General features: G+C 42.1%; 1 protein-coding gene across 6 annotated transcripts; it reads left to right on the top strand.

The window, feature by feature from the left end:
• The first annotated feature begins 16,641 nt into the window (after positions 1 to 16,641).
• Positions 16,642 to 21,338, top strand: LOC113275482. Of its 6 annotated transcripts, none has more exons than XR_003323624.1 (8): positions 16,642 to 16,926; positions 17,082 to 17,183; positions 17,391 to 17,659; positions 17,928 to 18,025; positions 18,981 to 19,073; positions 19,924 to 20,004; positions 20,770 to 20,927; positions 21,009 to 21,338. XR_003323624.1 is itself a non-coding variant. In XM_026524987.1 (7 exons), the coding sequence occupies exons 2-6, from the start codon at positions 17,539 to 17,541 to the stop codon at positions 20,806 to 20,808; spliced, it is 429 nt and encodes a 142-aa protein (XP_026380772.1). In that variant the 5' UTR covers positions 16,644 to 16,926; positions 17,391 to 17,538; the 3' UTR covers positions 20,809 to 20,927; positions 21,009 to 21,338. The 6 variants fall into 6 exon arrangements, 2 of the variants coding, with proteins under 2 accessions (XP_026380772.1, XP_026380771.1); XR_003323622.1 differs by having other exon boundaries at positions 17,038 to 17,183; XR_003323623.1 differs by lacking the exon at positions 17,082 to 17,183 and having other exon boundaries at positions 16,643 to 16,926; positions 19,927 to 20,050.
• The last annotated feature ends 1,159 nt before the right edge of the window (positions 21,339 to 22,497 follow it).

Here is a 22,497-nt window from a genome sequence, read left to right as displayed (position 1 = left end):
AAACAGCAGGAGCACCGACACCAGCATCACCACCATCAGCAGGAGCACCAACACCAGCAGCAACACCATCAGTGGGGGCACCAACACCAGCATCACCACCATCAGCAGGAGCACCAGCATCACCAACATCACCACCATCAGGAGAAGCAACTTGCGCTTCAGCCATTAATTCCCACATATCTTGCATTTCTGCATGGACCTTCCTCCCAGATGAAATCATGTTTCTCCTCATCCTGGCGAAGGTGATGACCTCAATAAGATCTTCAAGTGAAAGCTTATCAATCAATTCCAGGGCTTGTTCAAGACGGGTTTCAGCTCCGAATGCAAACTTGTATAGGTTCCTCACCTGCACTCTTTGTGGTTGCCTCAAGATATCCTCCACGGTTAAATCGCGATTGTAGAATGGTAGGTGTCCGAAGTCCATTCTACACAAAAAATAAACAAAAATCAAGTTAAAAATCGATACATAAAGAAATATATGTAACCCGATTCTGAAACCACTAAAATCGGTTTATGTGGTACATGTATAAAATCCGATTCTGAAAGAAAGATGAAAAGACTATATTAATCGGATTATACATATTACATATATAAACTGATTCTGGCGATGTATTTTCATATTTCATTTCTAAGCCAGAATCGGATAATGTTAATCCTAATGTAAACCGATTACTGTGCATGCTCTTCATGGTTGAAAAAAAATCAAAAATCGGTTTATTCGATAGGTCAATAAAAACCGATTCTGGGTGTAATCAGAGTTTTGATTTGTCAAAAACGATGATTTAAAGATGTAAATCAATAAGATAAGAAGATGCGTTGATAGAGATTTACCTTCTTCTTGGTTGGATAGAAGATCGTCGGAGTAGAGGATGCAAAAAAAAAAATCGATTAGGGTTTTGAGATTTGGAAAGTTTATGATAGAAATGGAAAGATTTTTTTGGTTTATGTTTTTTTGATTTTGGATTTACTGAAAATAGAAAGATTAGAATTTTGTATAAGTGAGTTTTAGAAATTAATGTGAGGTAAATTAATATTTTTTATAAGATTTGGGTGCCTAGAGTAATCTGGGGTGTGAAAAGGAAAAATCTATAGATCCCAATTATATGGTCTAGGCCCCAATTTGGCTAGGATTATTTGATTTAAATCGGGTTGTTGTTGAGTATTGTCTGTTCTCGTCGAGATTTCATGGATTTGTCCCAACCTTGTTGTGTACACATATATCTCACTATCAGACACGTGTATATAAAGAGGCACGTGGAAAGCATGCAGGCCAAAAACATCGAAACATGATGGGTCAAGAAACACCAAATAAACCCCGAGGAGTTACTTTATCTCATCCCCAAAAGAGAAGCCAAGATCAACGGTGGAGAGAAAGTTAGCTGACACGGACTGACAGGGGCAGAAGACACTTGTCTGACACGAGCAGACCCCTCAACTACCCACATTAAACACTCCGAGCAGTGTACGTGTCGACCAACCTGTGGAACGAGCGAGGATGCCTCTGCGGGATCAAGGGGGAAACGCAGACCTCCGCGCGATGGACGCAAGGACACAATAAGATAAGGTTCCAACGGTCTTCAGAGATGGGACCCACGTTCTAACCTTATAAATACCCAATCTCCACCAAGAGGGAATGGGGATCGAAAAAACATCAGGAAGGGAAGGAGAGAGAGAGAGAGAGAAATAGCAAAGGTAGGTTAATCCCTGAGAGGAGAGAAACATGTAAACCCCAAAAATCATTCAACTGTTCGTGTAACCGTGAAGAACATAGTAGAACAACAAATCCCGTGGATGTAGGCCTTAGTGCTGAACCACGTAAACCTTGGTCTTATTTACATTTCAGCACTTTACATTCATTTAGCTCCACACGTGTTTGCTTATGTGTTTTGTTTTCCTTAATACTTATATCCCATGCACAAACGCCACGCCTGGAGTGGTTGGAGGAGGCCATGATAAACCCGAAGGTTTTGAGCCAATTAATCAACACCAGGGTACCATCATCATAATCTCCTTAGATGTTAAAGATTGATTGTGAGCGTTCAGACACGCACGTGGTTCGTGTGCTCACAATTTGGCGCTAGAAACAGGGACTTCGTCCCGGTAAAAGATTTATCTTGTCCTGTGATTTCATTTTAATTTGGCATATGATTGCTCTGATTTTATCAGCTCGGACCGTATAGATCATTCGTCAACTGTATTATGTTCAAAAACCCACCTTTGGTCTTCGATAAGAGTTATTGTTCTAAGCGGGTTATTGTTCTAATCCATCGGATTTACAATTTTCGTAGTTTTTATACTAAGGATCGCTTTTAATAAAACTCTGACCCGTAGTTTATAGCCTGCGGGTATTAATTCCCTCTTGAAAAATTGTATTTCGCCAACTAACCCGCTTCACGCGGATATTCCCGTTTCTGTTGTTTGAAATAACTTATGCAGAGAGAACGTGTTGTGAGTAAAGAAGGCAAGTTTACGCGAGATTTCAGTATCAACAAAAGGGCACGTGATGGAAAAGACGCAGGAAGCAGGAAAATCCAAAGCTTTGTCAAAAGAAACGCCCAGGACAACCCCGATCATCACCCGAAGCAAGCAGAAAGGAGATAAATCTAAAGTGACCAATCTAAGGCAAGATACTGCAGAAATCACTTCACCCATGAACGCTAATTCAGTTGCAGCGGCGGCTCTCAGAGCAGCAACGATAAAATACGGGGAGGCTGCGGTAGTTCCGAAGGCTGCGGAGGCTAGCAATACCTTCGCCATGAGTCAACTTAATCAACCAAGAGAAAGGGTGGATGAATCCCGAACATTCCAACCCGCGCACCTGCTAACCTTTGGAATGCCGCTAACAAATAATCAGAATCAAACCATACCGGCTGCTCTGGCACCGCAGAGGGGCGCTCACTCCAATTTGGAAACACCAGCAACCGAAGCTGAACCCCTGCCACCTTTAGTACAGACCATGGAGGAGGGCGGTACCACGGCTGTAGCGGCACGCGCTGTGACTCCCAATCAGGGGTCCAACCAATCACACCGACTAATGGCTGAGCTTGAGGAACTGAGGAAGAACCAGCAGGTTTACGCAGAAGCTGTAGCTTTGTTGGCCAGGGAAAATCAAGATTTAAAGGAGCGGATTGCTCTAAGCATGAAGACCAGCCAACAACTTGATGAAGCAAGCTCCAAAGCACCAGAGCCAAACCAGGACTGTAGAGTCGTCCTAGCGGCTAATGAAGACGTGACAAGGAGACGTAGCGTATCCGACCCGGATTATGACGATGGAGAGTCAGACGGTGATGAGCGGAAGAATTTAGAGCACCAACGCGCAATGGAGGAACTACGAGATGAGATGATGGCAGAGATCAGGCAATTAAAAAATAAACAAGGTGTGGGAAGGTTAGAGGAGGTCATGAGAGAAGCTAACTCCACGCCCCTAACGCATCGCTTGGCCAACACCCCTATTCCACTGAAATGCCCTGTCCCGACGTTCGAATGCTATGATGGATCCAGCGACCCTGCTGCACATATTCGGTACTACAACCGTGTCTTAGCTAGATGGGGTCAGAACGACGCCGTACTCTGTAGATACTTCCCGTCAAGCTTGAAGGGATCGGCGTTATCATGGTTTGATAATCTGCCACCAAACTCCATCCACTCATATGACCAACTCGCAGAGAAATTCTTAAGAACATACATGTACAACAAGACTGTAAACACCGGGATGGATAAGCTCTTTTCACTAGCAATTGGCTACAAGGAAACCACGAGGGAATACACAAACAGATGGCATAAGATCTGCCAAGCCATAGGGAGCGTGGACCCAGTGGTAAGCATCAACTGCTATAAATGGGGCTTAGACCGAATGAGTCCCCTATTTGTTGAAATTCACGGGAGCGTGCCCAAGACAGAAGGAGATCTCCGAATAATTATCGAGAAGCACGCTCGACTTGAAGAAATTCAACGGGAAAACCCGAGGGCATATCCGCAGAGGACTCACCGCACCAATTCAGCGGAACAAACCAATGGGGCCAAAAGGGGTTGCACAGATGAGAGACCTCACGAAGATAGGAAGGAACGGAGGGATGAACGAAGTACAGGCGACCGAAAATTCGAAGATCAAGTTTACACGAAACTCAACGCTAGCTATGCTCGTATCCTACGAGAAATCAAAGGGAGGGAAAACTTAGAGTGGCCATGGTCTAAGGGAAAGCAGCCCCTGAGATCCGAGAAGTCTAAAGATTACTGTGAGTATCACTGTTTCAACGGACACCAGACCGAAAAATGCAAGAACCTTAAAATAATGATCCAGAAATTAATTGATGCGGGAGAGCTCAAACATTACATACGAAAGGAGGTTACCGAGGACAGATCCAAACGAACCAAACCAGTCCAACTTCCGGAAGAAAACCGAACAATCAACACCATCTCGTGTTCCGAAGCCACAGGACCCTCACTCACAGCGCAGATTGGAAAAAGGTTACGGAAGCAATTCGAAGACCGCTGCGAGTTATATAAGGTTGATGGGATAGCAGTGGACGAACACGAAGAATGGATGGAATCTCCTGTCATCTTCGATGCCGAGGATATCGAAGAAGATATGGAAGACCATAATGATCCCTTGGTCCTAACATTACCAGTAGCTGGATGTAACCTCAAAAAGATCCTCATAGACGGGGGAAGCTCTGTAAATGTCCTATTCTATGATGCATTCAAACGGATGAAGCTCCAGGATGAACAGTTGATGACCTCTTATCACACCATCTACGGATTCAATGGAGCATCCACGAAGCCCTTGGGAGACATCGTGTTACAGGTCAACGCAGGGCTCATGAAACTGGATACCCGATTCAGTGTGGTGGACACCCCCTCCCCCTACAACGCCATTATTGGACGACAATGGGTACACAAGCTCAAAGGAGTTGCGGAAACATACCACCAATACCTCAGATTTCCAACACCTGAGGGAATAATGGAGATCAAGGGAGATCGAATCGCTACGCGAGAATGCCAGGCCACTCAGGATCATATCAACAATGAGCAAGAAGAGCAGCGAAAAATCCGAAGAGTAAGAAATCAAGAAACCGCGAAAGAAAAAGCCGTAGACCTATTCCTTAAGGAAACTACAGGAAAAGGCTTGACGAAAGATCGTAATGACCAAGGCTCGGAAACAAGTACCTCAACAACCAGCGAAGAGCAGAAACACGCTAAATAGCAATTAAAGAGCGCCCCAGCTCTCGGAAACCCGAAGCCTGTGTTCACGCCAGTAGAACCCATAAAGGAAATCAACATAGGAACGGAAGAAGACCCGAAGATGGTCAAAATTGGGACCATCATGAACGAAGGAAGATAACATTCCTTAACCAAATTACTTAAGGAATATGCGGATGTGTTCGCCTGGAAGTTAGGAGATATGCCGGGGATTGACCCAAAAGTAATCCAACATGAACTACGCATCAAACCGGGCACACCCCCGTTCAGGCAGAAAATACGAAAAGTGGCTCCAGAATATCATAAGGCGGTAGAAACAGAACTTCGGAAGCTACTAGATGCAGGATTTATCAAGGAAGTCAAATACCCTACCTGGATCTCCAACATGGTCATTGTTCCTAAGAAAAATGGAGGGGTTAGAATATGCATCGACTTTACTAATCTCAACAAGGCATGTCCAAAGGACAGCTATCCCCTGCCGAGCATAGATCAACTGGTTGAAGCAGTTGAAGGGTACGAAGAGCTGTCATTCATGGAAGGATATTCTGGTTACAACCAAGTAGCCCTGGCAGAAGAAGATCAGCCACACACAGCGTTCTATACCCCACATGGCCTTTATTGCTATACCAGAATGCCTTTCGGGCTCCGAAACGCAGGGGCAACATACCAAAGGATGGTCGATGCTATCTTCAAGCCATGGATTGGAGGAAGCCTAGAAGTCTACGTGGACGACATGCTCGTCAAAAGCAAGCTGCGTAAAAATCACCACCAGGACCTGAGGAATATCTTCGAAGCAATGAGACAGCATCACATGAAAGTGAATCCGGAGAAATGTACTTTCGGTGTCACCTCGGGGAAGTTCCTCGGGTATCTAGTGACGAAAAGGGGCATCGAGGTAGACCCAGCTAAGATTCAAGCCATAGTAGAGATGCCGTCACCAAAGAATCTGAAGGAAGTGCAGAAGCTCAATGGGTCCATAGCAGCGTTTGGGCAGATTTATTGCACGGTCCTCGGACAAATGCAAACATTTCTTCAATATTCTTAAAAAAGGGAGCAGGTTCGAATGGACTGCTGAATGCGAGGAAGCATTCCAAAAAATCAAAGAACATCTAGCTTCAATCCCAATCCTGCAGAAACCAGACCCTGATGAAGTTTTGGCACTGTACATAGCAGCAACAGAGGACGCAGTCAGCGCGGTATTAGTCAAGACCAATACAAAGGTAGAACAGCCTATCTACTACGTCAGCAAGACACTCAATTCCGCGGAAAGAAATTATACTAAGATTGAACAACTCATCCTCGCACTGGTATGGGCTACCCAAAAACTGAGAACCTACTTCCTAACTCACCTCGTCAGGGTACCATGCAAAGCACCATTGGAAGCAGTCCTCAAAAGCACGGGAAAAGTGGGCCGAATAGCCAAATGGAATACCCATCTGGACCAATTCAACATCATTCATGAAATTCAACATTCTCAGAAGTCCCAAGTGCTGGCAGATTTCTTAGCAGACCTCCCCCTAGACAACGACGAAGAGATTAAGGGAATACCAGAAGCCGAGGAAGAAATCAAGGATCCAATGGATATCCTCGAACCTGCGAGTCATAGACAATGGGAAGTCTTTGTCGACGGATCTAAAAATAAGGAAGGAGCAGGAATAGGTATTGTCATTATCACCCCAACTGGAGAAAGGATTATACAGACACTTAGATTGGAATTCAAAGAGCATACCAATAACATTGTTGAATACGAAGCTGTCGTACATGCCCTACGTATAATAATAGAGATGGGGGTAACCGATGTAAGGCTGACAAGTGATTCGCAGCTTGTCATACGGCAAATTGGGCTCGAGTATAATGTGTACGATGACACTCTTTCAGCTTACATGACCTTGGTCCAAACATTTGCATCACAAATCCCGAACATTAAGTTCCGGCACTTATGCAGAAGGGACCTCAGGCACGCGGATGCCCTGGCATATATATCATCCATGCTGAGGGATAAAAATGCCGAAGCTATTAAAATAGCAAGGGTATACGAGCCTTCGATTGCATCTCAATTCTCCTTCGCTACCAATCAAGATGTGATGGAAGAAAATATCGAAGACCAGGAAGGAGAAGACATCCATAATGACTTTGATGAAGAAGACATCCTGTCAAGAGCAAATCAAGACGAAGACTTCAGCAACGAAGATGACTGGAGGGTGACAATACAAGCCTTTCTCGAAAAAGGAAGCTTACCTGCGGATCGGAAACTAGCTAGGAAGATGCTCTCCAAAGTGGGAAGATATGATCTTCGGGAGGGGGTCCTGTATAGAAAATCCTTCCTTGGACCATTACTACGCTGCTTGTCCCGGAAAGAGGGGCATCGAATTCTAAATGATATCCACTATGGTGACGCGGGGAATCATAGCGGCATGAGATCACTGGCTAGCAAGGCAAAAACGCAAGGATATTACTGGCCGACCATGATACAAGATGCTGCGAGGATGTCCCGACGATGTGAAGAATGTCAGCGCTTCGCGAAAAAAATCCACGCGCCGGCAACAATGTTAAACTCTGTTGATAGCCCGTGGCCATTTGCAAAATGGGGCGTAGACATCGTCGGGCCTTTCATCGAAGGATCAGGGAAGAGACGATTTTTGATAGTAGCCACGGACTACTTCAGTAAATGGGTGGAGGCTAAGGCCTTGGCCAGGATCAGAGACGCGGATGTGTTCACTTTCATATTCCAGAACATCATTTGCAGATTTGGTATACCTGCGGAAATTGTATCTGATAACGGTAAGAAATTACAGGGAAAAAATGTAGACATGCTCTTCGACACCTTCAAAATAAGAAAGAACAAGTCCACCCCCTTATACCCTCAAAGCAACGGACAAGCGGAAGCTACCAACAAGACCCTCGCCCTTATACTCAAAAAACAATTAGACGAGCATAAGGGAAGATGGTGCGAACAACTGCACAATGTCTTATGGGCATACAGGACAACACGAAGATCCGCTACCGGGGAATCCCCGTTTCTTCTAACTTATGGAGCTGAAGCAGTCATACCTACGGAAATCCTCATGCCAACCACGAAGACTGAAGCTTGGGAGAAAAACCTCACAACAGATATGATGTTAGAAAGGTTGGACGACTTGGAAGGAAGAAGGGAAGTAGCATTGCAAAAAATGGAAAATTATCAACGAAGACTAGCAAGGGAGTACAACAAAAAGGTAAAGCTACGGAATTTTGTAGAGGGACAGTATGTGTTGAGAACAATCCCACGGTATCAGCAAGAAAAGAAATGGGGAAAGTTAGCACCTACATGGGGAGGACCTTTTATGATCCACGACATTGCGGGTAACGGTTCCTACTACCTTCGTAATCTAAAAGGCGAGGTCCTCCGGCATCCTTGGAATGCTAAATGGCTCAAACCATACTTCCCATAGAAGCAACGCAGATTTGAATCTGCTTGGAGTGTACCAGAAGAAGAAGGGAGCCTGACCGCTCCACATGTTTCTATCTCTGGAAGAGGGATTGCAGACCTCAACTTATCAATCAAACAAGCTTTCAAATTATCAAGTCAGTGGAATCTACCTACAATATTGGGGAAAGTAGTTAATCTACAATCTCTCAGGGCTCCCCCATCAGTGTCCATAAGTGTAAGACCAGGGGGAAGGCACCCAGCAGAAAGAGATACCCAACCAATCTTAAGGCAACGGGTCGACGGAATGGGTGCGTAAATATTTTAATCCCATATCCTAGAACGTTTCCCCGGCCCCCACCGTATGGGAATCCTCTGGCCAGGATTCGCCAGCGGGGTGACAGGTCTCAAGACGATCACGAAGGTACCTTCCTTCAGGATCGCACTCAAAAACACTTAAAAACTTTTGTTTTGATTTTTCACGAATACTTAAAATAAAAACAAAACGACATTGTAGGTATATCAAGAGAGGATTCATTTCATAAAGGGTGATTACAAGAAGTGAAAAGCCAAAGCCAAGGATACACAATCAAAAAATATTCCTTTTACAGGATCATCAGCAAAAAATATCCTTGTTACATGATTACAAAAAGTATAATGATGCCGCAGATCCTACAAAACGCTGCGATCTCTATCTAAGTGGCGGCCCCATCGGCAGGATTATTCCGAAGACTTGATGGGACGCTCCCACCAGAAGAAGGGCCCGAGGAGCTGGGCAAGGCAGAAGGAACGGGACGACGAGGATAGTTCTTCACGAGACCATGTTCATTCCTTAGGCCAAGTTCTATCCTCTCCAGCATCTTGTTCGTCTCCTCAGCCAATTGACAACGAGCCCTGTGTTTAATAACTGTTGTCCGCTGTTGGGCTTGGGATAATAACGAAGATAGCCGATTCACCTCTCCAGAAGCAGCACCAACGGCCTCCTCGCGGGTTGCTGCTAAATTCTTGAAGTGATTGGTCTGTTCTTCCTGCTGCGCTAAGGACGATTGAGCCTTTTCAAGTTTTTCATTTGTGACGTGAAGGCGTCCCTCGAGCTCTGAAAAAGACAACACCACGGAGTTAGCGTAGAAAAAAGACAAGGTCACACTCGATGAAATGGGATTATACCTTCGACACAAGCCGAAGCCTCTTCACACTCATTAACAACCGCATCTCGCGCTTCATCAAGATGATCATATTCCGCGGATAATCTCTTATAGTCTAGTTGAAGGTTGGGGAGAGTAAATTGACAGGCATCTAATTCTACCTGCTTCATCGAGTCCATATGACGAAGGTGGTCGACCTCTTTATTTATCTCTGAGACCCCTTTGCTGAGTCTGTACATGCACACTTCGAGATTCCTCTCAGACTCAGCATGACGAGCTACGTCGGAACGAGACGCGGAAAGAGCATTACTGAGAGCGTAGACTTTAGCACGAGCGTCATCTCTTTCTCTGACAAGACAGAGCATATTATCCTGGACCCCTGAAAGAGGAATGGATCGAGCCGTCTGTAATTCTTCTTCCAACCGCTGAATCCTAGATTCCAACAAGGAAGTGCGCTCACGGGCTTCTCGCAGACTATCACGGGTCCACAGCAGTGTGCCATTAAATAAAGCACGATCATGGTTGTACAGATTTTGCATGTCGACCATCTGAACATGCCGCGCGCGCCATACCTCAGCCCGAGCATCCCATTTCTTAGCTTCACTCTTAATTTTCTCAACCAAATCTCTAATACGAGATTTTTGCCGAACTCTTTCGTTTCGAAGCCATATCAGCTCGGGGACGCCACCCACTGGAGATAGGGTGGGGAGACTCAGACAGAACAACTAAGAGATAAAAGAATGACGACATACGGCGAGGGAAAAGAACCAAACCTGTGAAAGCGGAAACTTGGCTACGAGTTTGCTCTAACTCCGCGCGCACTGCAACAAGTTCTGACCGAAGATCAGCCTCTGCTTCACCCAGCTTTTTTTTTTCCTTAAGGCTTTTCTTCATCTCTTCAATTTCTACCTCAGCCGCAGATAATTCCTTTTCTCGATGACGAAGCTTAGCCTCGAGCTTCAGAGATTTCGCTTTGAAGAACTGATACAGCACGTGGTTACAATGCTCGCTCCTCATCATCTACACATCAAGATAACAACATTATTTCACCGAAGCGTCTGATCGTCACGTAGAAGTGTGTACGAAAATTTACCTCAAGCACACGCTGCTGCGGAAAGCCATATTGATACCCGTCGGCGATGGCCATCATATCGGCAACGGAAGTAGGAGGCTCCGGCACGAGGGTAGCTTCGGGAACAGTCAACCTTTTTCCCCAGGCTTCAGACACCTGCGCCTTTGAAGACATCTCCATCATGCGACGGGTATACGCGGTGGATTCCTTTTCCCCAGCGACCACATGAGCGGGATGAGAGACAAACAGAAGATTCTTTTCCTTAAACCAATCCATGATGGCGTCCTCACCCTCAGACGTCGGCGACTGGGGAAGACTATCGGCGGGCGCGTCAACGACAGATTTTCCCTTCTTTGACTCGACCCCCTCAGCATGCTCCTCCGCGCCTACATGCACAGCAGGCTCCTCCGCACCAACATCTTCTACAGTAGCATCCCCATTACCATCACCACCAAGAACATCCCAATCATCATTGGGGGAAAGTAAAGAGAAGTCCTCGGGAAAATCGAGGGCTTCGTCAAAAAACTCCCCCGTGGAATACATCCGATCAAAAGAAAATTCTTGAGAAGTGGGAAGGGTATCCGCGACATCACCAGCAGGGACGGAAACATCCCCGATGACAACGTCATCATCCATCACAACTTTGTTCCTTCCTTCATCACCAGCGTGACCAGCGAAGACCTCTTCTCCGACATTGATAGGGGAAGTACCAGTACGTTCCTCCCCATCTGTAATCTCGTCCTCAGCAAACTCTTCGTTCACTGGACTAGTAACTTCTTCTTGGGCCTCAACCTCGCCCATCACCGTAGTAGAAGACTGCTTCGGCCTAATCTTTTTCTTCTTCAATACCTGAAACCAACACCACAAAAAGAATTATTTTTCCCGTCTGATGGAAGTTCTAAAAAAGAAGCGCAGCTAGAATCTGCATACCTGAGCAGCTGAGATATTCTTCGGTGGGAGTATAGCACCGGAACCATCCTCCTCGTCTCCCTCTATGACGTCCAGGGCATAAGGAAAATTCATGCCCGCAAAGTTCAGACGCCAGGGGCAGAAATCTCCATAGCAAACAGGAGGAGATTCGCGCGGCTTACTATTCTCGGTAGGCCGCCAACCGCGGGGACCGGGAATCCAACCGTAAGCCCACGGACCAACTATCTCGATAACGGTGGCGTGCCACTCGTAATCATGATCGCGCTTGATCCTCTCTCGCGCGGGGAAGAGTTTCCGACGACTGGACGCCTCCGTGCCAGGAACATACTTCAGCTTGGCATCGCTGACCTCATTTAACAGACGAATCTCGCCTCGAGGATCAGGGAGATTCCGAAGGCTGACATTCCACGGCTTGCGATTCCTACTATTGACGTAATCCCCAAAAGAGTTATTGAAATTCTCAGGCGTATACCATTCCTTCTCCATGGGATTGGGAACGTAACAAGTCATCGAAGTTTCCCCCTTACTCCGCAGATAGCATTCCTTCAGGGCGAGGAGATAATTCCCCGATAGTTGGGATACGGAACGGCTATGAGTATTGGTGGAAGAACCCTCACGACTAGCCAGCACGTCGTAGTAGAAGGAATCACCGGATTTGTACAACGGCAGCATCAGACCAGCCTCGAATTCCCCAACCGTCGTTAACAAATGAAACTCATCGAATTCGTACTTGGAGATAAGCTCATACGTAATATCATCCTCAGGGGCATAGAAATGAACCCCGAAGGCTTGAAGCTCATGCTTTTCCTTGAATATTTCAAGATCGATGTGCTTAAAGGTTACTTTTTTCCTGCTAACAGAGACACTGCGTATCAAGGGAGCATCCTCATCCTCCTCGGCAGGGCCGGATGAACTAACGAACGCTTCCGAAGCTTTTCTCTTCACGGGGGGATTCTTTGAAGATTCAACCCTAGGAGCTACGCTCTTCGTATTCTTCCCTTTAAAAGTTGGAGAAGACCGTAGATGATGCTCGGGCACTAACGAACGTAGAGGAGGAATGTCAAAAGCAACAGCGCGGGGCGGAGCCTGCGTACTCCTAGTATCATCACGAGGACGAGCCACTGAGCGATCAAAGACTCTTCGAGAACCAGACGGAATTATCGGGGGAATATCTTCCCTAAAGGACGAGGCTTTCGCTCCAGAAGAAACTCGACTCCGACGAACATCATCTTGAGACTCTCGACGCGGAGGAGATCTCGATAACCCAGAATCCGGAGTCTGATAAGTAGGCCGCGGACGGTCAGACATGGCTGCGGAAAGAATAAAATCAAGAACAAGTTACACACCAAAATCACCAAAATCACCAAAATCAAAAAACACATCCATAGTAATACAACCACGATAACGTAGCAACCCTAAAAGTAGTATACATGCTCAATATTTCACCCTCGAAGTAATGGCTTCCTTAATTTAAGATGAAGAACATGGGAAAACTAGTATGCAAGCATCAGAAGAAGTTCTTCATCACAAACAAGGAACAACAGTAGCAGAAAATTCACAAGTCAACACAGCATAAAACGGTGGAAATAAAGAAAAGGAAAACTTACCGGCAAAAACAGCAGTAGAAGAAACAAACAGGAGAAGCGGGCGTGATTAATGCTAAGGTGGAGAGAATTTAAGATCACAGGGGCAATGAAGACTGACAGAAAATTTAAGATCACAAGTGCAATGAAGACTGACAGAGAATTTAAGGTCACAGGTTCAATGAAGACAGACAGAAAATTTAAAGGAAGAATGAAAACTGAGAGAGTGTTTAGGAAGAATGAAATTAAATTTTCCTTCTATCCTTAAAATACCCGAAAGAAAGAGAAGGAAATTAAGGGAGAAATGGGAAAACGTGCCCGTTACATAAGCAGTTAATGCACGAATAAAAGACGTGCCCAAGTATCTAGGAGAAGTTATTAGGAGTGAGAAGAATATGCGACGATAGTTTTTCTTCAAGGCACCCATTAGTCATTCAAGCCCGAAGAAAAGGGGCAAATTGTGTACACATATATCTCACTATCAGACACGTGTATATAAAGAGGCACGTGGAAAGCATGCAGGCCAAAAACATCGAAACATGATGGGTCACGAAACACCAAATAAACCCCGAGGAGTTACTTTATCTCATCCCCAAAAGAGAAGCCAAGATCAACGGTGGAGAGAAAGTTAGCTGACACGGACTGACAGGGGCAGAAGACACTTGTCTGACACGAGCAGACCCCTCAACTACCCACATTAAACACTCCGAGCAGTGTACGTGTCGACCAACCTGTGGAACGAGCGAGGATGCCTCTGCGGGATCAAGGGGGAAACGCATACCTCCGCGCGATGGACGCAAGGACACAATAAGATAAGGTTCCAACGGTCTTCAGAGATGGGACCCACGTTCTAACCTTATAAATACCCAATCTCCACCAAGAGGGAATGGGGATCGAAAAAACATCAGGAAGGGAAGGAGAGAGAGAGAGAAATAGCAAAGGTAGGTTAATCCCTGAGAGGAGAGAAACATGTAAACCCCAAAAATCATTCAACTGTTCGTGTAACCGTGAAGAACATAGTAGAACAACAAATCCCGTGGATGTAGGCCTTAGTGCTGAACCACGTAAACCTTGGTCTTATTTACATTTCAGCACTTTACATTCATTTAGCTCCACACGTGTTTGCTTATGTGTTTTGTTTTCCTTAATACTTATATCCCATGCACAAACGCCACGCCTGGAGTGGTTGGAGGAGGCCATGATAATCCCGAAGGTTTTGAGCCAATGAATCAACACCAGGGTACCATCATCATAATCTCCTTAGATGTTAAAGATTGATTGTGAACGTTCGGACACGCACGTGGGTTCGTGTGCTCACACTTGTAAGCTGGTTTTTAAGCGAGTTAGACCGATGTACTTAAACATTCCACAAACAAGCCTAATATCAAAGTTTGGTGATTGCTTTAGCAATAAAATACTCATCAATAATATAAAAGTTTGGGTAATTGCTTTCGCAATAAAATACTCAACTCAAAACAAGACAAAAAATAAGGAAATGAAGAAGCAAATTTCGATATGCATGAAATGCGTAATCATTTTTGGGGTTAATGAATGAGGTAATTGGAATTTGATACGACTGTCTTGAAGGATGGAACCAACATACCTCTGGTTTAGAAACCCACAAGTCCATCTTTTACTACTAGTACTATTTGCTTTTGTTTTCTTTCACATATCTTTTCCCAACGTGGCTTTGGCTTCAGAGCCACATTTCGAGCAAAAGAAAAGTGGGGTTTGATTAGAGGAGACTGATACAGGAGTGGTGGGCACTTAGTATACAGTACAATTCACAAGGTCGTGTATTGTACCCACCACCACGAGAACGGGGGTCCGGTTTGTATGGAGTAGTAAACATCACAAGATTCACAAACTATGTAGCTAGAAACAGCTTAAATATGTCGAAACATATCCATTTTGTTGATCTTCAGTTCAGGTGCTTGGCCATGGTTTTTCATACGTGCAACAGTTAAAATACGTGTAACACTACTACTACAAGATAGAATTTCGTCTATAGCGCTGGACTGAGAGCAACATATGAACGCCAGACAATGACCCTCAAACTCAACGGCAGTACACAAGCACATGTAAGTAACATAAATACATCGGAAACAGTCAATTTACACGCACTCGTGTACACTGTGACAGGCGAACGAGAGATACAGCTGGAGGAATAGGATGCATGTCGATATGGTATACTTCGTTCCCACGTGCATTGTTTGATCACTACTGATGTGGTCCTTGTATCCACGCAAATGCCCATAAGATATGTTTCGATTTTTCAGAAGTTGATAGAGCAACAAATGAAATTCTGGACCGTACAGCGGTACAGGAAAGGGATCATACCCAGAGATATTTCAGTAGAAGGAATGGGAAAAATGTGTAGGAAATTTTCAGTAGTTCCACGTTAACTTCCAAAGATCATACAGAGAATTCAACCTTTGAACACATCTTCATTCTCGCAGCCACCAGATATAGCGTGATCTTCAACCAAGGTATGTAGCCAACAGATTTCAATTTAATGCACCCGACATCCTCATCCGATGAAGAAAGCGCACACGTGCAACGGCCAAGAATGATAAACCTAGATGCATTGCACACAATAATTTGATTGAGCTGAAACAAGTAGGGATAAAAAAAGGTAAAGGTGTGTATGCAATTCGGGACCATTATTCAGTGGTTCATTCATACATGAGTACAGAAGGAAAGAATTGAAAGACAAGAAGAAAGAAGAGTCATGGTTTGTGTACTGTTAGGCAAACCACAGACATAAACCTATCAATTTGGGTCCAGCACACTTGGATATTTACTATCTCGCTGGGTTTGGAAGGAATTGCATGGTGGCCCATCCAAGTTCCTATTACAACAAACTAACTTGGCCATATCATCCTCGTTCATTGTCACACCATACATTTCCAAATTATCTCATGTAAATCATGTGATCGTTTTGATATAACCGCCCTAGGTAAAATAGAATCCGTATAATACAGGGCGGGGCAAGGATTTCGAAAGATTTTATTGCACACAAATGATTGTATTACGAAACTTTTATAGCGACAAAATATACACCATAAAGGACGAGTTAATAACAGTTTTGGCCACTTTGAGCGCACAGTATTTCTGACGTAGAAACTGACGTTTAGTTCCATAATTGATGGGCTTTGGACGCTCTAGCCCTAGCGTCTGAGTCCTAATACTCGTTAATCCAAATTTTCAAACTTGCGTACTGTTTAGTCCATACTTGAACGAGTTAGTCCAAAATTCAACCGATCCAGAAAACACAGTCTTTTCTTATTACCTTAACTGTCCTTTTCATGTTTCTGTATTCATTTTATGCTTTACAGAGAGGAAAGTGAAGAATGAAGAACAATATCTGAAATCCATTGAAACGATACCAAAAATCGCTTAACCTTCAATGATGGCAGTAGAAGCAGAAGGGAAGCAGGTAGAAACAAGTGATAGACTATGACTGCCAAGCATAAACCAGGTGAAGATCTTAGACAATATTGCGTTCAACATATTGACGATTTCAACTTCAAGTTCCACAGAAATCTCACTATTGAAATGAAGCTCATCGTAATGATCTGAATTCTAGAGGTAATAATCGAATCGACTTCTCTTTTTAACATCACTGCCTAAACCTAAATTCAATTCTTTTTGCATCAAATTAGAGTTCCTTTTGCTTAACCGTTGTGGTTTTGTGTTAAGTTTGGGAAATTGAAATGAGTATTCTCTAATCGAATCATTGGAAGGAATTGATGTCTCAAATTGAATTGAAACTGAGAACGACGTATTCTTGAATCAAATAATTGAGAGGATTTGATGTAATTAAGCAGATTAAAGCCACAAATTAGGTATATGAAATCTTAAGAGCCATCTTAATTAGATGTTGTTTTTATAGAAATTAATTTTAGGGTATGTTTCATGGATTTGTATTCTTTTCATTGAGATAATTTGTTTGATTTATTGAGTTCATGAGTTCTAAAAAGAAAGATTTTTTTACAGGAGATATAGTTGGGGTAAAATCTTTATGATTTATTTAAGATTTTTTTTTGAAATAGAATGGGATTGGATTGCGCGAAATTATTGTGGTATGGGAGATGATGGTTCTGTGCTTGTGCAATGTCATAGAATTTGAAAAAGACATCGTGGACACTCAGGTAGGGAAAAGTTTGATTCTTGCAGGTGTTGCGGAATCAAAGAAAGAGCATGGCAAGAAAATGCTTGATAAATTGGAAGCTGACATGGACGAATTTGAACAGATCATTTTGGACAAGAGTAAGGATCAAATTGCACCTAAAAAGAAGGAATTGCTCTCATATGTTGGAGGGTGAGCACTAACCACTCAATCTGTTCCAAAACATCTTTATATACTCCTGCCTAACTGAAGCAGTTTTTTCCACTCCATGTGGTTCTTACAATTAAGTTCCACGCATCCAGTTCATTGGTTTCTAATCTCATATACTTAGTTCACCGATATTTAGTAGATCATTTTACGTATATTTTCTTATTTGATCGTGAAAGTAAGGAAGTGTCCATGGACCTTCCAACAATATTATTCCAGAGTAGTCCTTAATGAGGTTGGGCATTTGGTACAGAACATGCTGTTTGCAGCGCGAGTTTGGTTATAAATGACAAGATGCAGGAACTACCTTGCAAGCATTTGTTTCACCCTCCCTGCTTGATGCCGTGGCTGGTTAGTCCCTTTTAATATACTTTCTTTAGTTTTAGTTAACTTTTTCTCCCCTTTAATATACTATTTGTTAAGTTTTATTCTACTTTTTACCAAAAAGTCTTTAATATCGTGGTTAAAATGAATTCTTGACGTTCATTAGTAGTGTGATATGAATTTTGTTGTTTATGATGGGTTTTAACTAGTTTTTTTCTTACGTTCTAGAATACACTTAGGAGGATATTGTAACACGTTGCTTTTGTTTTTGTAATTCTTGTTGGTGCACCAATTTGTGTTCTCTATCTTAACGTGCATATAGTTGTACATCCGTTGATCGTTAATGTGTACATAATTGTACACCTGTTGATTCTTGGTTTGGATATTTTATTTGCTAAGATCTGTTTGATGATGGCCCTGCACTAGTCAGTGGAGTTCATGTAAGGATTATACGAACCTCAACCTAGGTGTTGCTAGCCTGTTCACTCCGGCTTAATATTTACATTTTTTCTCGTAGGTTTGCATGGATATCTCTTTTTAGCTCTCGTTTAGCTATCTTATAGATTTCGTCAACTAGATTAGTCTATTTTTCCTGCACCTGATCGTCAACCTATAACCTGTGTCAATTAATTAAATGCCTTATTGTTGCCAGTAACCGAATAAAGCTCCACTCAAGAGTCAGGTAGTTAAGGAAGATAATTAGTCTCATCCTTAAGATATATGGGAAATCTTTTTAGTCAGGTCAGGCTTTAGTCTGAAAATCCAAACTGTATTAACTAATTCAACTTATAACACTCCCATAGTTTTAGTTGTTGACCTTTTCACTCGCAATGGAATTCGGCCTTCTGTGAAACCTTTTTATGTAAAATTATTGTTTTAGGGTGGTTTCTACAACACATTTTTATAGAATTAGTCACTATATTATTAACTGCAATTTACTTTCGCTTTATTGACTATCTTTTGATTGTCTCTTGCATATCAGGCAATTTCTAGAAGGTTGACAGAGATAAGTGGAAAGGGAATGACTAAAATATTCATCACAAATGTAGGAAAAGTTGGTTCGGTCGACAAGAAGGTATGAAGCATGTCCATAGAAATGTAAAGTTCTATGTCGCCAGTAAAACCACTGTCGTTTTTCAAATAATTTCCTTGTTAAAAATGATGATTCTTTCCAATGGATTTGTTGATGACCTTATACTGAATGAATATTTAGAAACATATTATTTTATTTACCCAGTAAGTGCTTCCAGTGTTGGGAATGCTTTAAGAAGGTAACACATTCAAGATGGCATTTGCTGGTACTGAAAATGATAGCATCATATTTGTTTTGCTGTTAAGAATGGGGTATAACATGTTGCTGATACCACATGTTGATGCTTAATGTGTACATAATTATACACATGTTGATCTTTAATGTGTACATAATTATACACCTGTTGATCTTTAATGTGTACATAATTGTGCACCTATTGATTGTTAATGTGCACATAATTGTACACCTTTTGACTGTTAATAATTTCACATATTGATTCTTAAATTGGATATTTTATTTTGATTGCTAATGAAAAATGCAAGATGCAACCAAAGGTTAGGTTACATTTTCTTTATATTTCAATTTCGTTGATAAATGCTCTAAATGTTCATCAGTTCAGCACTTGAGATTCATTTTGATTTCAACTTTATTGATAACTTGGACGTACGTTCAATACTTTCATGCCACTGAGATTGTGTATGCAACTTGGAACTCAGTTTTTTTCTATTGTAGTACGTTATATCAGACTAGCATTTGCAGAAGCTAGACTTGCTGCATTTATTTTCATGTTTACACTTTGATAGCGGAAAGATTAAATGCAGCTTCTTCATTTTGTTGGTTCCTTTAATATATAGTCCATCTTCATTTATGTTTCCCAAATTTGTGTTTCCAGAAGACGCCGAGAAAATACTTTGGGAAGGCTGCTGAAGAGCGTCAGCTAGATTCTTTAGCACAGTCACATCATGTGCCTTCGGTAAGCATGTGGCAGTTGGTACAGGAGTACCTTTTAAAATTCTGAGGTTAGCTTATGTTTTTCGCGCCATATTTAATCTATCTTGGCTCGTGAATTAAGTTATAGCCATTAGGATGTTTAGGTGAAAATGTTGATGATATTGAGCTTGGAAATGGAGACGTTGATCTGGCTTTGTCCTCGGAGCACCCTGATGGCAGTAAACCTACATGTGGTAACGGCAGAAATTGTACATGTGTACATATTGGTACACCTATAATATAAGTGTACATTGTTGTACACATGTGACATAAAATTACATGTGTGCATAATAGCCCACGCTAGGACTCTTAATCAAATTTTAGTAAACAAATTTTTTTCACTTCTTAGATGTCGAATCAGTGATGCTACGAGGCACTGACTGTTATGACATAAATTAAATGTGTACATATTAGTACACTTACAATATAAGTGTACATTGTTGTACACGTGTGATAGAAATTGCATGTTTACATAATAGCGCACTTGTACATTGTTGTGCACTTTTTAATACAAGTGTACATTGTTGTGGACATGTGATAAAAAATTATAAGATGGTGGACATATATCGCATGAGCTTATGTATGCGTTAGTTTCTAGTTAATATTATGGTTTATGGAGGTAAATATATGTGTGTACTTTAGAAGTTTGTTAAATGTGAAATATTTTGAACACGATAGATTCATTTGTGAAGTTTTTTTGGACAAGACTAGTTATTGAAGTTTTGTTGTTCTCTTCTACTTGTTACAGATACTATTGATGATACAGATCTTCCTCCAAGATATGTGAATAACACATGTCTTTCTGCAAGAGTTGGAAGGCTAAATCTAGACTGGATTGATCCTGATTAGTCAGTTGAATGAGGCTTTCATCGTGCAATGGATCTTGCTGGTAGTGAATTTTTAGAGGTTAGATTCTTTGTATCAGCTTTGTATATGAATATTTGTGACTTTAGTTTCCACTTCTGCTGAAAATATGTTGTATTACAGGTGTAATACAAGGTTGTGAGGCAGAGAAGGAGAGTTTTACTTGATAAACTTACCCGAAATACAAGTGTACAAATTGGTGCATCTGTAATATAAATGTACATATTGGTGCACCTGTAACAAGATGAGTGCATGAGGATTTCACTGCCATTTCATCCTCGAAACAAGCCTTTTGTAGGAACTGAGATGGTGGATTTCACTGCCATTCTCATCCTAGAAACAAGCATATTTTATTTTCCTTTGACCAAATCCAAAATAAACGTACCTATCATTTTTTAGTAAACTCTAAATAGAAAATATGATCTTTGTGAAATAGATGAGCGCTTAGTTCGATAAGAGCTTGCAACTAGTATTATGAAGGTGTCTTTGTATTGTGAAGTTGTTAAAATAGGTTTAGGTTTCTTTGAACTTGTTTGTTATGAAGAGTGGAGAAATATTATAACTAGTTCAGTGGGTTAAGATGTTAGAACTCATTTGGAACAAATGCAAACACGTCAACTTTTCCCATGATTAGACTGACTAATTCATGCGAAGGTGGCAGTAGAGTTAGAGCTGTAGTTTCCGAGGATGAATATGCTAAATTATCAGGTGTATTTTAGACACTGATAGCAGATATGCTTCCTACAACTGATGATTTTTGTATGCACAAGGATGAGCCTGATTGGGATACACCAACGGGTGAAGTCGTTTTCGTAGGTGATGCGATTGAAGATATTCGTCAAGGAAATGTTTGTTCTTTCTTATCTCTGATCACTTATTCTTCTTGCCCAAAAGTACCAGTGAAACCGTGAAAGTGATGATACCCAATGCTCTTTTTCTTTTCTTTTTTGAGCAGACAGTTGCACCCATAGCTCGGAATTGGGTTTGGTCTGGCATGATCAAGCTGTCCATGATTTAATTCAAATTTTATTTTGGGTCTAACTTTCAGATGGTCATTGTTGTTGATGACGACGACAAAGAAAATGAAGGAGATCTAATAATGGCACCGGAGTTGGCAAACTGGTCATTGTTGGGGATGATTCCAGTCGTGTGTGGTGTACAAACTGGTACACCTTGTATTTGTATTTGTATTTTCTGAATTCCTGTAGATGTGTACATGTGTGTACACCAGTGTAAACTAAGATTTAAAAAAAAAATGAGAATCATATTAGTCATATGGGTACTCTTTTTGTGGCTTTTGGAAAGAGCTTTCCGAATATATAAAGTTTGCGAATTTTGGACAAATTGTTCAAAAGATAAATTGTTTTTAATTATTTTTATACTACCTCTGTTTTAGGAAAAGTGATACTTTCACTTTTTCATTTTTGCCTAAAAATAGGCTAAATTGAAAAAGTGAAAATATCACTTTTACTAAAACGGAGGGAGTATTATTTAAAATTACTGACATCATCATGAGTCACTTTAGACTAAAATGTAAATATTTGGATTAAATTGTAAATCAGGAACGTTATACGTGTATTTTTCATATTTTAAATAACTTTTGGACTAAATT

Source organism: Papaver somniferum, chromosome 4, assembly GCF_003573695.1.
Source record: "Papaver somniferum cultivar HN1 chromosome 4, ASM357369v1, whole genome shotgun sequence".
NCBI classification, from domain to species: domain Eukaryota; kingdom Viridiplantae; phylum Streptophyta; class Magnoliopsida; order Ranunculales; family Papaveraceae; genus Papaver; species Papaver somniferum.
Note: the sequence above shows the minus strand (reverse complement) of the source record. Positions and strands in the feature narration are given on the sequence as shown.